General features: G+C 45.5%; 1 protein-coding gene across 8 annotated transcripts in view; it reads left to right on the forward strand.

Moving 5' to 3' along the window:
* CARS2 (cysteinyl-tRNA synthetase 2, mitochondrial) overlaps positions 1 to 16,901 on the forward strand; it is a 182,224-nt gene that overhangs the window by 57,699 nt on the left and 107,624 nt on the right. For all 8 annotated transcript variants that reach the window (XM_033949063.1, XM_033949069.1, XM_033949070.1 and 5 more), the window contains one exon: positions 2,634 to 2,705. In XM_033949063.1, the coding sequence (XP_033804954.1) occupies positions 2,634 to 2,705 (72 nt within the window). The remainder of the gene's footprint in view (positions 1 to 2,633; positions 2,706 to 16,901) is intronic.

Here is a 16,901-nt window from a genome sequence, read left to right on the forward strand (position 1 = left end):
AGCCCTGTTAGGTGACATCTGCTTTTGTGTTTTTGTTTTTTTTTCAGATTGTTAAGACAACAGTAGGGGGGCCGGGACAAGTTCAGACATGTTTAAACACACTTCCACATCTCTCCCCTTGGTTTTATCAGGGGAGGGGTGTTGCAAGGGTCTTATCAGCTGTTACCATGACAATAGGGGAGCTGACCCATTAACCATTAGCTCAGAATTCCTACTGAAAAGGGTGTTAAAAGCAAATGCAACTTTTTTTTTTTTTTTCTCGTTTGTTTCTGCCCCTACTCTGTTTTAAAAAGCAGGAAAGATTTTGTGAATGCCTTTTGTTTTGTGCTCTGCTCTATCTGTGAGCTCTTAAACCCTGTCTTTTAACTAAAAACTGTTAAAATAAAGACGCTTCTTTTCTGGGTGGGGGTTTTGACTGAGTCTGTTTCCCTATTTCCGCCTACGTGTTCAGAAAAGCGCATTTCCGCCGCGTCATTTACCCTACTTCCGCCTACGTGTTCAGAAAAGCGCATTTCCGCCGCGTCATTTACCCAATTTCCGCCTATGTCATCAGAAAAGCGCATTTCCGGTAGGGGGCAGGCACTCCCATTTCCGGTGATGTCATCAGAAAGCGTATTTTCGGGGTTAAACACGCCCCCATTTCCGGTGATGTCATCAAAAGTGCATTTCCGGGGGCGGGGCATGAGGGGGCGGGGTCATGGGTGGGGGGCGTGGCTTGAGGGGTGGGGACAGGGGCGGGGGCGGGGCTTGAGGGGTGGGGCCATGGGCGGGGGGTGTGGCCATGGGCGGGGCTACCACCATTCATTCCTATGGGAGGGGCGGGGCTTAGGTGAAGGGTGGGGTGGGGCCATGGGCGGGGTGTGTGGCCATGGGCGGGGCTACCACCATTCATTCCTATGGGAGGGGCGGGGCCATGGGCGGAGACTAGGGTGGGGCCATGGGTGGGGGCAGGGCCATGGGCGGAGACTAAGGCGGGACTAAGGCGGGACAATGGGCGGGGCTTAACCCGGAAGTGAACGCTGATTGGTCGATCCTTATCTTATCTCACCTGTCAATCAGTTTGACATGAGGTGTACCCATTATACTACTTAAGCCACATCAGGGAATATCAATACAGTATCACCACAGAATTTTGTTGTTTTGTTTTTAAAGTATAATTCCATAAGTAGATCTTTATCTAATTCACTTAAACAAGTCATCAAAAGAGTAGCCTTAGTTTTAATAACATCTTAGGAATCAAATTCAGCAGAAACTAAAAGATCTGTTCCCTGATCTGATGTTAGTTTTTTTTTCTGTGGTATATAGTAACAATTTTGTATAGAAAAGGTTTCTGAATTTGTTAAACCTAGTATCTCTTTCAAATTTATTTTTTGGGATCCCACACAGCTTCAGCAATTTTTAAGTTTTCCTGAACAAGAGAAAGATAAAATAAAATAGTTATCAACTGATCTTTAAAAGGAGTCCGAGAATAAGAAGTGAAGCACTAGAATGATGTAACTTGGGGGAAGACTTCTATTTTTTCATGTTGGATTTATTTATTTCTCAATTATACCTGTATCTTTTCTCAAGATTCATATCTTATTTTCTGTAATTGTACTTGAACTTAAGGTGGCTCCCCCAAATTAATGTGGGCTAGAAAGATTTGTATTAGAAATTTATGATATTTTTTCCTTTTCTTTTGATGTATATCTTTATCCTTTACTGTTCTTTAAGAATTGTATGAAAATTTGATAAATATATATATAAAAAAAGAATCCACTGGAGGGCTCATTTCAATGTTGAAGAGCCCATTTGCATGTCATTTTCGGAGACTGCTAGAAAGCTCACTATTGACAGAGATGATCCGTTTTGATAATCTGCCGCTAAAATGAGTCGGTAAACAGTTTAGCAATGGCGTTAAAGTTTTAAGAATCTTCCCCTCAAAACCATATGTCATGACCCGTCTTTCATCTCTGACAATATTAGAATTTGTTCAGTCAGATTCTATTCTCGTGCCATTCGTATTCCGGTACAGTTAAAAAAAAAAAAAAAAGCACAATAGCAACACAGAAAGATTACTTTGGTAAATTTCAGACGATTTGGAGAACATTAGCAGATTTTTGTAATGATTAATAACATTTTCCCATAATAAGATATTTGTTAAGTGGGGCTGGGGGTGGGTATTATTTTATTTATCTCATAATATGTATGAATTAATTAATACATCAGGTTAGATTTTCTGAAATAGGTAGAGAGGGATTGGAGGGTTTTCTATTTTATTTACATTTGTCATATTTATTAAATGTATTACATAATATTTAAATCATTATAAAATATGAATATAAGTATGATATATTGTACTTAAAGTGTTCATGAAGAAAATCAAGTGTGTATTTATAAGATTATATGAATTTTTCTGATACACTTTTTGTAATATGCAAAACTGAATAAAGAAATTTAAAAGAATCTTCCCCTCAGAGTAGTAAGCACCTCTCTTCTGCATCTTCTGGATCTATTTTCATAGGATTTCCTATCTGTTTTTAAGGGTTAGATGTGCTAAAGTGTTTTTCACATTGTGTCTATGTGAAAAATTAAATGTATTTCTGTAGTATCAGTTTATTTTGATTTATAATTTACTGATTTGTCTCTTGCAGCTGAATATACCACCAGTGTCTCTAGCTCGTATTTATGAACAAGACTTTAAGCAAGACATGGCAGCCCTAAAGGTACACTTAATTTTGTCTCCTTTGCACTTCAGTTATTCTAAAACAAGGGGCCAGGATAGGTAATTGAAAGGCGATAGAATCACAAATAGCTTAGCTTTTTACATAAAGTGAAGTGAATCAAGGAAGAACTTTTCAATGAAAGTAGTGGAGGTAGTAAAAGTAACAGAATTTAAGAAGGCTTCAGATAAACACAAAAGATCCCTAGACAAAAAGTCACATTCAAGGTGTTAACCTTAGGGCTCCTTTTACTAAGCTACGTTAGCGGTTTTAGCGCTCACTACAATGCTGCACGCACTAGACACTAACGAGAGCTGGCGTTAGTTTTTCCGCGTAGCGCAGGGGTTAACGTGCGCTAAAAACGCTACCGCAGCTTAGTAAAAGGAACCCTTAGTTTATCTAGCCCTTAGTTTATCAGCTGAAACAAGGCTGCCCTGTGAACATCTAAAAGCTAAGTTACTCAGCATTTCATATTCTGCTCTTTTCACTGGTTTTCAGCATTATATCTGCTTAATTTCTCTTTTCCCTGTTTCTTACTAAAAAAAAATATAAAAAAGCACAAAAAAATAAATCCTTCTCTTTCCTCTGTTAAATCTTATTTCCTCTTCCTGCATTTTTGTTTAAAATACTGTGTTTTAGGTGGTATAGAGCCTATATTTCTGGTGCCTGTGGCTCAGGGTGACTAAAGTAGGGAAAATCCTGTTATACCGTATTTTCACGCAGATAATGCGCACCCGTGTATAACGCGCACACGGGTATAGCGCGCAGAAACCACAATATTATGTATAAAAACTTTTGTATACCACGCTCACGGGTATAACGCGCATGCTGCCCGACTGTCCTTTCGCCCGCCCCGACTCTCCTCTGGCCACCCCGACTCTCCTTTCGCCCGCCCCGACTCTCCTCTGGCCACCCCGACTCTCCTTTCGCCCTCCCCGACTCTCCGTGCGCTGTCCCGACTCTCCGTTTACCCGCCCTGCCCTCCCCCCGGCAGGACCACTCGCACCCCCACCCCGAAGGACCGCCGACTCCCCGACAATATCGGGCCAGAAGGGAGCCCAAACCCTCCTGGCCACGGCGACCCCCTACCCCCACCCCGCACTACATTACGGGCAGGAGGGATCCCAGGCCCTCCTGCCCTCGACGCAAACCCCCCTCCCTCCAACGACCGCCCCCCCCCCAAGAACCTCCGACCGCCCCCTCATAAATGCTTTTATTAGAAGCTTATGGCTTGCCCACTAAATATCCTCCCTTCTGGAAGACACAGCAGAGAGTCTAATATGAGCCCACGAGATACAAAAGTTTTTCTACATAGTTCCCACCCCGCCCGACGCCCGATTCACCCCCCCCCCCAGCAGGACCGCTCGCACCCCCACCCCGAACGACCGCTCGCACGCGCTCCCACCCGCACCCGCGATCGGAGCAAGAGGGAGCCCAAGCCCTCTTGCCCGGCCAACTCCCCGACAATATCGGGCCAGGAGGGAGCCCAAACCCTCCTGGCCACGGCGACCCCCTACCCCCACCCCGCACTACATTACGGGCAGGAGGGATCCCAGGCCCTCCTGCCCTCGACGCAAACCCCCCTCCCTCCAACGACCGCCCCCCCCAAGAACCTCCGACCGCCCCCCCAGCCGACCCGCGACCCCCCTGGCCGACCCCCACGACACCCCCACCCCCCTTCCCCGTACCTTTGGTAGTTGGCCGGACAGACGGGAGCCAAACCCGCCTGTCCGGCAGGCAGCCAACGACGGAATGAGGCCGGATTGGCCCATCCGTCCCAAAGCTCCGCCTACTGGTGGGGCCTAAGGCGCGTGGGCCAATCAGAATAGGCCCTGGAGCCTTAGGTCCCACCTGGGGGCGCGGCCTGAGGCACATGGTCGGGTTGGGCCCATGTGCCTCAGGCCACGCCCCCAGGTGGGACCTAAGGCTCCAGGGCCTATTCTGATTGGCCCACGCGCCTTAGGCCCCACCAGTAGGCGGAGCTTTGGGACGGATGGGCCAATCCGGCCTCATTCCGTCGTTGGCTGCCTGCCGGACAGGCGGGTTTGGCTCCCGTCTGTCCGGCCAACTAGCAAAGGTACGGGGAAGGGGGGTGGGGGTGTCGTGGGGGTCGGCCAGGGGGGTCGCGGGTCGGCTGGGGGGGGCGGTCGGAGGTTCTTGGGGGGGGCGGGCGTTGGAGGGAGGGGGGTTTGCGTCAAGGGCAGGAGGGCCTGGGATCCCTCCTGCCCGTAATGTAGTGCGGGGTGGGGGTAGGGGGTCGCCGTGGCCAGGAGGGTTTGGGCTCCCTCCTGGCCCGATATTGTCGGGGAGTCGGCCGGGCAAGAGGGCTTGGGCTCCCTCTTGCTCCGATCGCGGGTGCGGGTGGGAGCGCGTGCGAGCGGTCGTTCGGGGTGGGGGTGCGAGCGGTCCTGCTGGGGGGGGGTGAATCGGGCGTCGGGCGGGGTGGGAACTATGTAGAAAAACTTTTGTATACCGCGCTCACGCGTATAACGCGCGAGGGGTATGCGCGGTAGGTAAAAATGCGTATAACGCATGCGTTATATGCGTGAAAATACGGTAAATCCTGTGTTTTAGGGTAGCACTGATAGAACCTGCATTTTTGTTTAAAATACTGTGTTTTAGGTGGTATAGAGCCTATATTTCTGCCTTACTAGTAGTCTTACTTGTAGTCCCACCAACCCCAGGGACCACTATTCATATATAGAGACCCATATAATCAGGACGACTCAAATCAAGTCACTTCACAACCAATCAAGATGACCTTTATTCTATGCAATCACTGTGGTGCTTTAATTCCAAGACATACTATTTGGAGGCTTAAGGCTTGCCCCATCTGTCTTCAACTTGCCAGTATTAAGGAGGAGCTCTGCAAACTTAAACAGGAATTGAATACAATTAAAGCAGCTTCCATCACTCCACAAAATCATACCAATTTACCACCTCTACCTCAAAGAATAAAACAGCCCAGGAATAAATGGGTCACAGTAGGCTCAGGAAGACTGCGACATGTAACACAGAAACATCCACCTTCACTAATATTACCTCTACAGAATTCCTTCGCTCCACTAGTGCACTGCGATACTCAGGAAAACAGAAGGGAGGTGGGACTGGAACCAATGAAGGTAACTCAAGAGAACAAGCGCACCCTAAGTACAAATAAAAAAGACAAAAACAGAAAACTATTACTGTTGGGGGATTCCATCATCAGAGGCATTAACCTTGGAACACAGGGCGAGGAGACCAAAATAGTGAAATGTCTTCCAGGATCCTCAGCTACCAGGAGTTCCAGGCAAATACTGACTATAATTAAGGAAGAAACTAAGGATTTTAACACTGATGTTGTTATCCATCTGGGAACAAATGACCTGGCCAACAACTCCACACTTGCAGCACAGAAAGCTTTTCGGGAGCTTGGTGAGGGCGTGAAACCTTTTGTAAAAACTTTAGCTTTTTCTGAAATACTGCCTGCATATGGAAAAGGAGAGCAAAGAGTGAAAAACACAGAGGACTTTAATAGATGGCTCAGAGCCTGGTGTCATCAAGAAGGCTTCAGGTATATAGGAGGATGGGGAAATACATGGAAGGACAAGAAGCTATATTGCACTGATGGGCTACATATTACTACAGCAGGAAAAAGAAACCTTGCAGAGAAATTTAGACAATATTTTTCTAGGCATTTAAACTAGAAGGTGGGGATGGTGTATGTACGAAGGACAATTATAGAGACCACCCCCGGCAAAAGAAAAGATGTGATAGTAGTAAAGGCTGCAACATAAGCAATATCAGCAACTCATTTCTTAGTATTGCAACGGAAAGTGAAACGACACAAAAATCCATACGAAAAAGGAGGTTATCGCTGAAAAATAGCTGGAAAGCGATGAGCACAAATGCTCGCAGTCTAAGCAACAAAGTTCATGATCTGCAAGCCCTGATATTAGAGGCAGATCTAGATATTGTTGCTATCACAGAGACATGGTTCAGTGAATCACATGGATGGGATGCAAACATACCGGGATATAATCTTTTTAGGAAGGACAGAGATGGTCATAAAGGTGGAGGAGTAGCTCTCTATGTAAAGATCAATATCCAAGCGACCGAAATGCAAGGGACCTGGGGAGAGGAAGAAGCGATATGGATTGCTCTGAAAAGAGAAGATGGAACTTCTATCTACGTGGGTGTAGTCTACAGACCTCCGACTCAATCGCAGCAAATTGATAAGGATCTGATTGTGGATATCCAAAAGTTTGGAAGGAAAGAGGAGGTTCTGCTGTTGGGAGATTTCAACCTGCCGGATGCGGACTGGAATGTTCCGTCTGCGGAATCAGAAAGAAGTAGGGAGATTGTGGATGCCTTTCAAGAGGCTCTGCTCAGACAAATGGTGACGGAACCCACAAGGGAAAAAGCGATATTGGATCTGGTCCTCACAAATGGGGAGAGTATCTCTAATGTTCGAGTGGGTGCTCACCTGGGTAGTAGCGATCATCAAACGGTTTGGTTTGATATAACGGCTAAAGTGGAGAGCGGCCGCACGATACTTAAAGTCCTAGATTTCAAATGTACGGACTTTAATGCAATGGGAAAGTACCTGAAGAAAGAGCTGTTAGGATGGGAGGACATAAGAGAAGTGGAAAGACAGTGGTCTAAGCTGAAAGGAGCGATAAAAATGGCTACGGACCTTTATGTGAAGAAAATCAATAAAAACAAGAGAAAAAGGAAGCCGATATGGTTCTCCAACCTAGTGGCTGAGAAAATAAAGGCGAAAGAGTTGGCGTTCATGAAATATAAAAAAAACCCAAGAAGAGGAGAGCAGAAAGGACTACAGGGTGAAACTGAAAGAAGCCAAGAAAGAGATACGTTTGGCGAAGGCACAGGCAGAAGAACAAATGGCTAAATATGTAAAAAAGGGAGATAAAAATTTTTTCAGATATATTAGTGAAAGGAGGAAGATAAAAAATGGAATTGCTCGGCTAAAACATGCAGGGAACAAATATGAGGAGAGTGATGAGGAGAAAGCAAATGTGCTAAACAAATACTTCTGTTCTGTGTTCACAGAAGAAAATCCTGGAGAAGGACCGAGATTGTCTGGCAAAGTTACACGAGAAAATGGAGTAGATTCTGCGCCGTTCACGGAAGAGGGTGTTTATGAGCAACTTGAAAAACTGAAGGTGGATAAAGCGATGGGACCAGACGGGATCCATCCCAGGATACTAAGGGAGCTCAGAGAGGTTCTGGCGAGTCCTATTAAAGACTTGTTCAACAAATCTCTGGAGACGGGAGTGATTCCTGGGGATTGGAGGAGAGCGGATGTGGTCCCTATTCATAAAAGTGGTCACAGGGATGAAGCAGGAAACTACAGGCCGGTGAGCCTCACTTCAGTTGTTGGAAAAATAATGGAAGTGTTGCTGAAAGAAAGGATAGTGTATTTCCTTGAATCTAATGGGTTACAGGATCCGAGGCAACATGGCTTTACAAAAGGTAAATCGTGCCAAACGAACCTGATTGAATTTTTTGATTGGGTGACCAGAGAGCTGGATCGAGGACATATGCTAGATGTAATTTACTTGGATTTCAGCAAAGTCTTTGATACAGTTCCTCATAGGAGGCTGTTGAACAAACTTGAAGGGCTGAAGTTAGGACCCAAAGTGGTGAACTGGGTCAGAAACTGGCTGTCGGACAGACGCCAGAGGGTGGTGGTTAATGGAAGTCGCTTGAAGGAAGGAAAGGTGACTAGTGGAGTCCCTCAGGGTTCGGTGCTGGGGCCAATCCTGTTCAATATGTATGTAAGTGACATTGCTGAAGGGTTAGAAGGAAAAGTGTGCCTTTTTGCAGATGATACCAAGATTTGTAACAGAGTAGACACCGAAGAGGGAGTGGAAAATATGAAAAAGGATCTGCAAAAGTTAGAGGAATGGTCTAATGCCTGGCAACTAAAATTCAATGCAAAGAAATGCAGAGTAATGCATTTGGGGATTAATAATAGGAAGGAACCGTATATGCTGGGAGGAGAGAAGCTGATATGCACGGACGGGGAGAGGGACCTTGGGGTGATAGTGTCCGAAGATCTAAAGGCGAAAAAACAGTGTGACAAGGCAGTGGCTGCTGCCAGAAGGATTCTGGGCTGTATAAAGAGAGGCGTAGTCAGTAGAAGGAAGAAGGTGTTGATGCCCCTGTACAGGTCATTGGTGAGGCCCCACTTGGAGTATTGTGTTCAGTTTTGGAGACCGTATCTGGCGAAAGACGTAAGAAGACTTGAGGCGGTCCAGAGGAGGGCGACGAAAATGATAGGAGGCTTGCGCCAGAAGACGTATGAGGAGAGACTGGAAGCCCTGAATATGTATACCCTAGAGGAAAGGAGAGACAGGGGAGATATGATTCAGACGTTCAAATACTTAAAGGGTATTAATGTAGAGCAAAATCTTTTCCAGAGAAAGGAAAATGGTAAAACCAGAGGACATAATTTGAGGTTGAGGGGTGGTAGATTCAGGGGCAATGTTAGGAAATTCTACTTTACGGAGAGGGTGGTGGATGCCTGGAATGCGCTCCCGAGAGAGGTGGTGGAGAGTAAAACTGTGACTGAGTTCAAAGAAGCGTGGGATGAACACAGAAGATTTAGAATCAGAAAATAATATTAAATATTGAACTAGGCCAGTTACTGGGCAGACTTGTACGGTCTGTGTATGGCCGTTTGGTGGAGGATGGGCAGGGGAGGGCTTCAATGGCTGGGAGGGTGTAGATGGGCTGGAGTAAGTCTTAACAGAGATTTTGGCAGTTGGAACCCAAGCATAGTACCGGGTAAAGCTTTGGATTCTAGCCCAGAAATAGCTAAGAAGAAAAAAAAAAAAAAAAAATTAAATTGAATCAGGTTGGGCAGACTGGATGGACCATTCGGTTCTTTATCTGCTGTCATCTACTATGTTACTATGTTATATAGGTTGAAACCTGCATATTTGCAGGGGGTAATTTCTCTATACATAAACAAGGAAAGGGTTTGTATTTAGGGGGACAGCAGATAGTTTGCATTCCATTACTTAAAGAAGTATAGTTCATATACATGCAGATAAGATTGAGATAATCGGCTATAGATGATTTACCAATGGTGGGGGGAGAAGGGGGAACTTGGTCATTGGTTTACTATCTAGTATTTGAAAACTGACGATAGAGTTTGTGGATTCCCTGTTGAATCACCTTTGTTGATCTTTGCTTTATTGTACTATTGATGATTTATTCTTATATGTATTTCTATGCTCTCTTTCATCAATTGTTTATAAACATACATGCAGATGAGAACTTTTTCAGTGTCAGGCCTAAATCTTTGAAATGAATTGCCTTTAATTTCAAGGACTGAAAACTAACTAGATTTCTGTAAGGAATTAAAAACCTGGATTTTCCTTCAGGCTTTTTTGGCAGTTAGGACTAGATGTGAGCAGAATATGACTCAATGTTCAGCATTTTTTTTTTTAGAAGGATTACTTGGGAAGTGTAGTTCTAGGGGAAGAGGAGGATCTAGCTATAATTTTTTAAATAAAATATTGTATACACTCGTATTACATCCTATCTCAAGCCATTTTCTGTTGGAATATGTTTTTGAATTACAGAACAAAGGAAAAAAGTTCAAAATAAGATAGGAAGCAGAAGGCTGGGTTCTTGGTGCTACCTTCTCAACATGTACCTGCTCTCCATCCCCCCATTCCTTCATCTCTCTCACCTCAGTGTGAAGTATATACAGTACATATGTTGATGCAGACTTACAAGTGTTTTTGTCTGCACCTACACAATAGCAGCGTGTCATCTGTATATATTAAAATTATGTGGTGTTCTCCTTTGACACAAATGGATTGGCTCTGGTTTCTAATGTACAAGCAAGTGGTTTGAAGGCTAAGGCAAATAGGAGCAATGATATAGGACAGAGTTTCTCAACACACGGTAAGTGGCACTGCACATGTTTCTGCCCCCTTCTTCCTTAATCGCCAGCCGGTGGCAGGGATCCCATGCCCTCCTTATCCGCTGAAGTGCCGCTTTGGATCCCATGCCCTCCTTCCTGCATTCCGCTGTCTGCCGAAGTTGACCCGTAAAGGCTTCCATTCAATTGTATATCTTATTTTTTGTAAACTGCATAGAATCTCACGATCCTGCGGTATATAAGCTGATTGTTATGTCCTTCCGATGTCGGAGCTGATGTCGAAGGGAAGTCTTCTGGATCAGCAGAAGATCCTAGTTGCCTCCTTCAGGGCTGCTCCTTCTGGCCTTCAGCCACACAGGGACGTGTTGCGGGCAGTGGCTTTTGCATGCTGCACATGGCTGACCCAGAAGCCTTCTCTCCGATGTCAGAGTTGATGTCGGAGGGAAGGCTTGTGGGTCAGCCATGTGCAGCACGTAAAAAACGTTGCCCATGACACATCCCTGGGTGGCTGAAGGTGGGAAGGAGCAGCTGAGCTGGACAGCTCTGAAAGGAATGAGCGTATTGTAGCAAGTAAGGGAGAGAGGGGACATGATCGTGAGACAAAGGAAGAAAGGAGGGGGTAATTTGGGATAAAGGCTGGAAGGCAGGGAAGGGGGCATGAACTTGGGACACAGAAGGGAGGGGTATGAACATGGGACACAGAAGGGAGGGAGGAAGGAAGCACTAACAGGAGAATTGTTGGGCATGAATATGTGAGAGAGAGGGAACGAGATGGTGCACATGGAGAAAGGAAGAAAGAGGAGAATTATTGGGCATATATAGAGAGAGAGGATTCAGATAGAGATGCATGGGGAAGAGAAGGATGAGAGGGAGAAATGTTGGATATGGTGATGGAGAGGGAACAGAGGGACAAATTGAAGGGGATGCAAGGGGAAGGAATGTTGGACATAGTGATAGAGGGAGAGATGTAGCATGGTGCTGGAGAGGGGCGATAGAAGGAGAAATGGCTGGTGGGAAGTGGTGAAAAATGCTGCACATGATCCGGGGGATGAGAGAGGGAGAAATGTTGGATGTGGCTGAAGAAGGGGTGGGAAAGATGCACCTTGGATCTCTCTCTTTCCCCACGCCTCTTGCAGTAAGGAGGGAGGGACTAATAAAATTGCCAGACAATAAAGGTAGGGAAAATGATTTTATTTTCAGTTTAGTGATCGAAATGTGTCAGTTTTGCAAATTTATATCTGCTATCTATATTTTGCACTATATTTGTTTATTTTTCTATAGTTGTTACTGAGGTGACATTGCATATTTTAAAGTCATTGGCCATGACCTCTTTGATTAAAAGACAAATATAAATGATAATTAACATTTTCTCTGTGTGCTTTGTTTTTTTTTTTTTAATTTGTGGTTACCATTATGTATTAATAAGGTTATATTGTGTGTATATGAAAAAATGAATGGAAGAAATTTCATTACAACTAGTACTACTATTATGGGGGTGGGGTTAGTTGTGGGCCTGGGGTGGAATTTGGGCGGGGTACTTGTTTGATATTTGTTAGACTTAGGGGGTACTTAGCTTGAAGAAGTTGGGAAACTCTAATTTAGGACAACCATGCTGGACTCTCCTATAAAGAGAAAAAGCCTCTGAACACATCTTATTAACCATTATTTTGCTATTAAGAGAAGGCTACTTTCTTCCAAAAATTTTCTCTCAGCCCCATTTTTTTCTAAGTCCCTAGAAAGAAAGCACCACTCAACCTTATTGAAGGCTTTCTTTATATCAGCTTTTACACACACATTTTGATCTTTTTCCTCTGAATATATTTGATAATGAATTAGTTGGGGGTAATAGTTTTTCCAATCTGTGGACTAAATTCTTAGCAAACATCTTCGTATCTGTATGTAATAAAACACATCTTGTTTGTGATGTTTCTGGCTTATGCAGAACTAAAACATGAGCTTTTTGCATGGTTCCTCCAGCTTTGTGCATGGTACCTCCAGGCCCCCATTAAATTGTTTCTCCAAAAGAAAAACCTGCAACATTAGTTCCTTGTAAAATTCTGCAGGAAACCCATTCTTCCTAACAGTTTTCCTGATTGAGAGGTCCTTAATTGCCTCTACTACTTATGTAGCCAGCATTGGGGTCTCAAGCCATTGCTGTTTCCTCATCTTGGAAATTGTAACGCTGTGCTGATGTAAGGATACATAGATGAAACCATGCAAGACAATCACGTGCAGACAATTTAGGGCAGACAATTGCGCGCAGGACATCAGCGCGCTGGATTCAAACACTATTTTACGGTGGTACGAGGGTGTTTGTGTGTGGGGGGAATCCCCCCATTATAGAGGAAGCCGTCTTTTTCCCTGTTTTTTAGGGAAAAAATACATTATCCCAGGACAAGCAGGCAGCATATTCTCACGTATGGGTGACGTCACCGACAGAGCCCCGGTATGGACCATTTTAAAAGTGCATCGCCACTTTAAGTCTTTACAAAGTTTGTGATAGCCCGAACCGCGCATGCATGAGTGCCTTCCTGCCTGATGTAGGGTGTGTGGTCCCTCAGTTTCTTAGTTTCTGTGGAGCTAAGAAGTCACGCTTTCAACAGCTGTTGAAAAATTTTTGTTTCGCTGCCTTCCCGCTCTCGCAGCTTCTGACTTTTCAGTCAGTTTGCTTTTCTTTTTTCGTTTTACTAAAAAAAAGAAAAAGAGATTTTATATAATTTTCTTTTCCTGTTGTTGGCTTGGGTTCGACGGGCCCTTATGGATCGCCATAGCATTCGTTTTTCCTATGGCTGTCTTACTTTTACTGTCCCTCCTGCCAATAGTTCTCAACACAGGCAGTTGCTGTGCTCGGGCACTTGTCACCATCATCTACTGCTGCTTTTTGTGGTGTCTGGCCCTTAACCTTGCTGTTTTCTGCTTCCTCTGCTCTTCAGCAGTGCATTCCCACTCCACTTGAGCAGTAGCTCCTGTTCCGCGCCATACGGGATCCAGTGCCCACTGCATTTTTGACACCGGACGTCATCACGCTGGATTCAAACACTATTTTACGGTGGTACGAGGGTGTTTGTGTGTGTGTGGGGAATCACCCCATTATCAAGTCCGCACCGACCATATCGATGCTGAGAGTGGATCTTCCCTCGCTGCCTGCAGTGTCGCTACTCACAGTGGGTAAGCCAGCTGCCAAGCCTTTCCCTGCTCCCTCTGGGCTTCCGGTCATAGTAGCAGTGAGTAAAGTCCTACCGACCTCTATCAGCCCCAACTGTAGCTCCGCTTCAGTATCAATTGAGTGCCTCGATACTGGCATTCTCATCTCCAGAGCGTAGAGTGGCGCCAAAGGTACCGGCTAAAAGACCAACGATACTGGTGCTTTTCTCTAATGCAGCGAATAACAGAATTGCTGCAAGAGGCCTTAAGGGAGGAATTTAGGCTGCTTATGCCTACTTCCATATCGCCATCGGCTCTCTCGGTGCCGGTTCAGTCTGAGCCATCGACTCTGGTTGTACCTCCCCAGGAGTCTCAAGTAGCAGCACCGATCCTAGTACAGGAACCGACATCGTCGGCTTCCCGATGCCATCCTCCATATCAGTGCCGCCTAGCAAGGCTCTCCGCAAGTCAAAGCACTTGGAGCTTTCGGTACTGTTCGACATCGCCCCACACTGCTAGAGATTCAGATCTCTAAGGGGTTTCTGAACACGAACCTCTGCTCTCTGACGCCGAAGATTCCTCAGGGGGTAGTTCTTCTCACCTTTCTTCTCAGTCAACTTCTTTCTAAAATTTCTCCAGATGTCTGGGGCTTTATCCAAACACTTTTTAGACCAAGGAGTTCCTCAAACTTTGAAACTCCACTTACAGTACCGGTGGCTCCTCACAATTTGGAACACAGTGGCCCTCTTTCCAGGTTTGATATATCACAGCTCTCTCATGTATCTCTTCTCTGGAGCAAGTGTCTATGCCTTTGTACCTCCTGACAGAGAGGGCAAGGCTATGGTTCGGATTGGCAACCATCTACATCAGAATGCTCTGTTGGCCAACTGGTCTGATATTTACACTTCCCATTTTTCCTTCTACCTGAAGCATTTGGTGAAACAACTGACCACTTTCCAACAATATCTTCTGGAACGTAAGCTCGCGCTTTCTAACATTTCATATCAGACTTGCTTCAACTCCGCAAGCACATGGTCAGATATGCCACCCTTCAATTGACCTCTCGTGCAACAGCACTGTAAGTTGCTATACAGCGCCTTGCCTGGCTTAGAGTGTCTCGGCTACATTAATCACCAGGACAGGCTAGCATATGCACCTGGTTCAGGGAATGAACTCTTGGCGCTTTCATGGACACGGCTACTCAGCAGTTGTCTGCCCATGAAACCAGGTGCAACATTCTGGTCAAGCCCAAAATGATGCCTCCACCTTCTCGTTCCTTCATACCACAATCTTCTTATCAATGAAGATTTTCTACCACACCTTTGATTCTGTTCCAGTCTCAATCCAGGGCACCACATCAGCAACATCAAAAGCAAAAGGCTGCTCCGCAAAATTAAACACAGCCTATTTGACGTGTTTCTTCATAGCAAAGCCAACGTCCCTTTTCTCTTGTCTATACCTCAATCTATTGGAGGCTTTCTTCAGTTCTTCATAGATCGCTGACAGCTCATCATCTCAGATCTCTGGATTTTCACCATCATACGACAGGGTTACATCACACCCTGCTTTCAGATCATCTTCCAAGAGAGTCTGTTTTGGACTCTGCACAGTCCTCCCTTCTTCTTCAGGAGGTTCAATACCTTCTCTTCCTGAATCCCTTTGAGGAAGTTCCCCTCGATCAGCGGGATCAGGGATTCTACTCCCGTTACTTCCTGGACAAGGAGATATTTAGCATGCTCTCCCTTGCCCTGCTTTGTCCTCTCCTCAATCAGGACGACTGGCTCTGCTATCTAGATCTCAAGGAAGCTTTCACGCATACCCCAATCCATTCAGCTTCCAGAAAGTACCTTTGTTTCCAACTCAGTCGATGTTATTACCAGTACAAGGTACTTCCTTTCCGCCTGGCATCTTCTGACAAGAGTCTTTTCAAAATGTCTGATTGTAGTGGCCTCATCTCTCCGATCACACAGCCTTCAAGTCTTTCCTTACCTGGATGACTGGTTGATCAAGTCTGGTTTTTTTCAGGAAGTAGTCCAAGCAACATCTCAGCCCATTTCTTTTCTTCAGTTACTAGGATTCGAGTTCAACTTTCCAGAATCACATTTCATTCCAACTCAACGTCCACAGTTCATTGGGGCAATCTTTAACACCACTCTCATGAGAGCGTTTCTCCCTCCAGATTGTCTTCAGGCTTTCATATGTTTGTGTCAGCAACTGCTTCCTCTTTAAACCATTTCTGCCAGTCACGTGATGGTTCTTCTAGGCCACATGGCTTCTACTGTCCATGTAGCACCACTGGCAAGACTACATCTTTGCACTCCTTAGTGAACCCTTGCATCTCAGTGGTCTCAAGCGACCGATCGTCTCTCACACCATATATCTGTGACATAATCTCTTCTGCAGTCGCTTCCATGGTGGATGACCTCTTCCAGTCTCTCCAGAGGTCTCCTTTTTTCACTTGCCCCTCATCACCAGGTCATCATGATGGACGCCTCCCCTTATGCCTGGGAGGGGCTCATATGGACAACCTTCAGACTCGGGGCCTTTGGAATGCCAGGAAGCAGAATTTTCACATCAATTTCCGGGAACTCAGAGTGATGTTTTTATGCCCTCAAGGTTTTACATCATCTACTCTGTCCTCAAGTCGTCCTCCTTCGCACAGACAATCAAGTAGCAATGTGCTACATAAACAAGCAAGGAGGCATGGGCTCTCTCCTGTTATGTCAGGAGGCCCAGAAAATCTGGACTTGGGCGACAGCTTGCAATCTGTTCTTGAAGGCTGTCTATATTCAAGGGGAAAAGAATTCCCTAGCAGACAACCTCAGCAGAATTCTTCAGCTTCACGAATGGACTCTCATCTCTGCAACTCTCCAGTCCCTCTTTGCTCAATGGGGTATTCCTCAAATAGACTTCTTTGCAGCTCTCACAACCACCAGTTGTCCCAGTTTTGCTCCAGACTTTACTCTCCTCTCCATCTGGAAGCAAATGCTTTTCTCCTGGATTGGATGGGCCTGTTTCTATATGCACTCCCTCCAATTCCTCTAATGTTGTGAACTCTGTTTAAGCTCCAGAGAGAAGCAGCCACCATGATTCTCATTGCTCCACGGTGGCCCAGGCAACATTGGTTTTCCCTTCTTCTTCAACCCAGCTCCAGG

This window comes from Geotrypetes seraphini, chromosome 6 (genome assembly GCF_902459505.1).
Source record: "Geotrypetes seraphini chromosome 6, aGeoSer1.1, whole genome shotgun sequence".
In the NCBI taxonomy this organism is placed as follows: domain Eukaryota; kingdom Metazoa; phylum Chordata; class Amphibia; order Gymnophiona; family Dermophiidae; genus Geotrypetes; species Geotrypetes seraphini.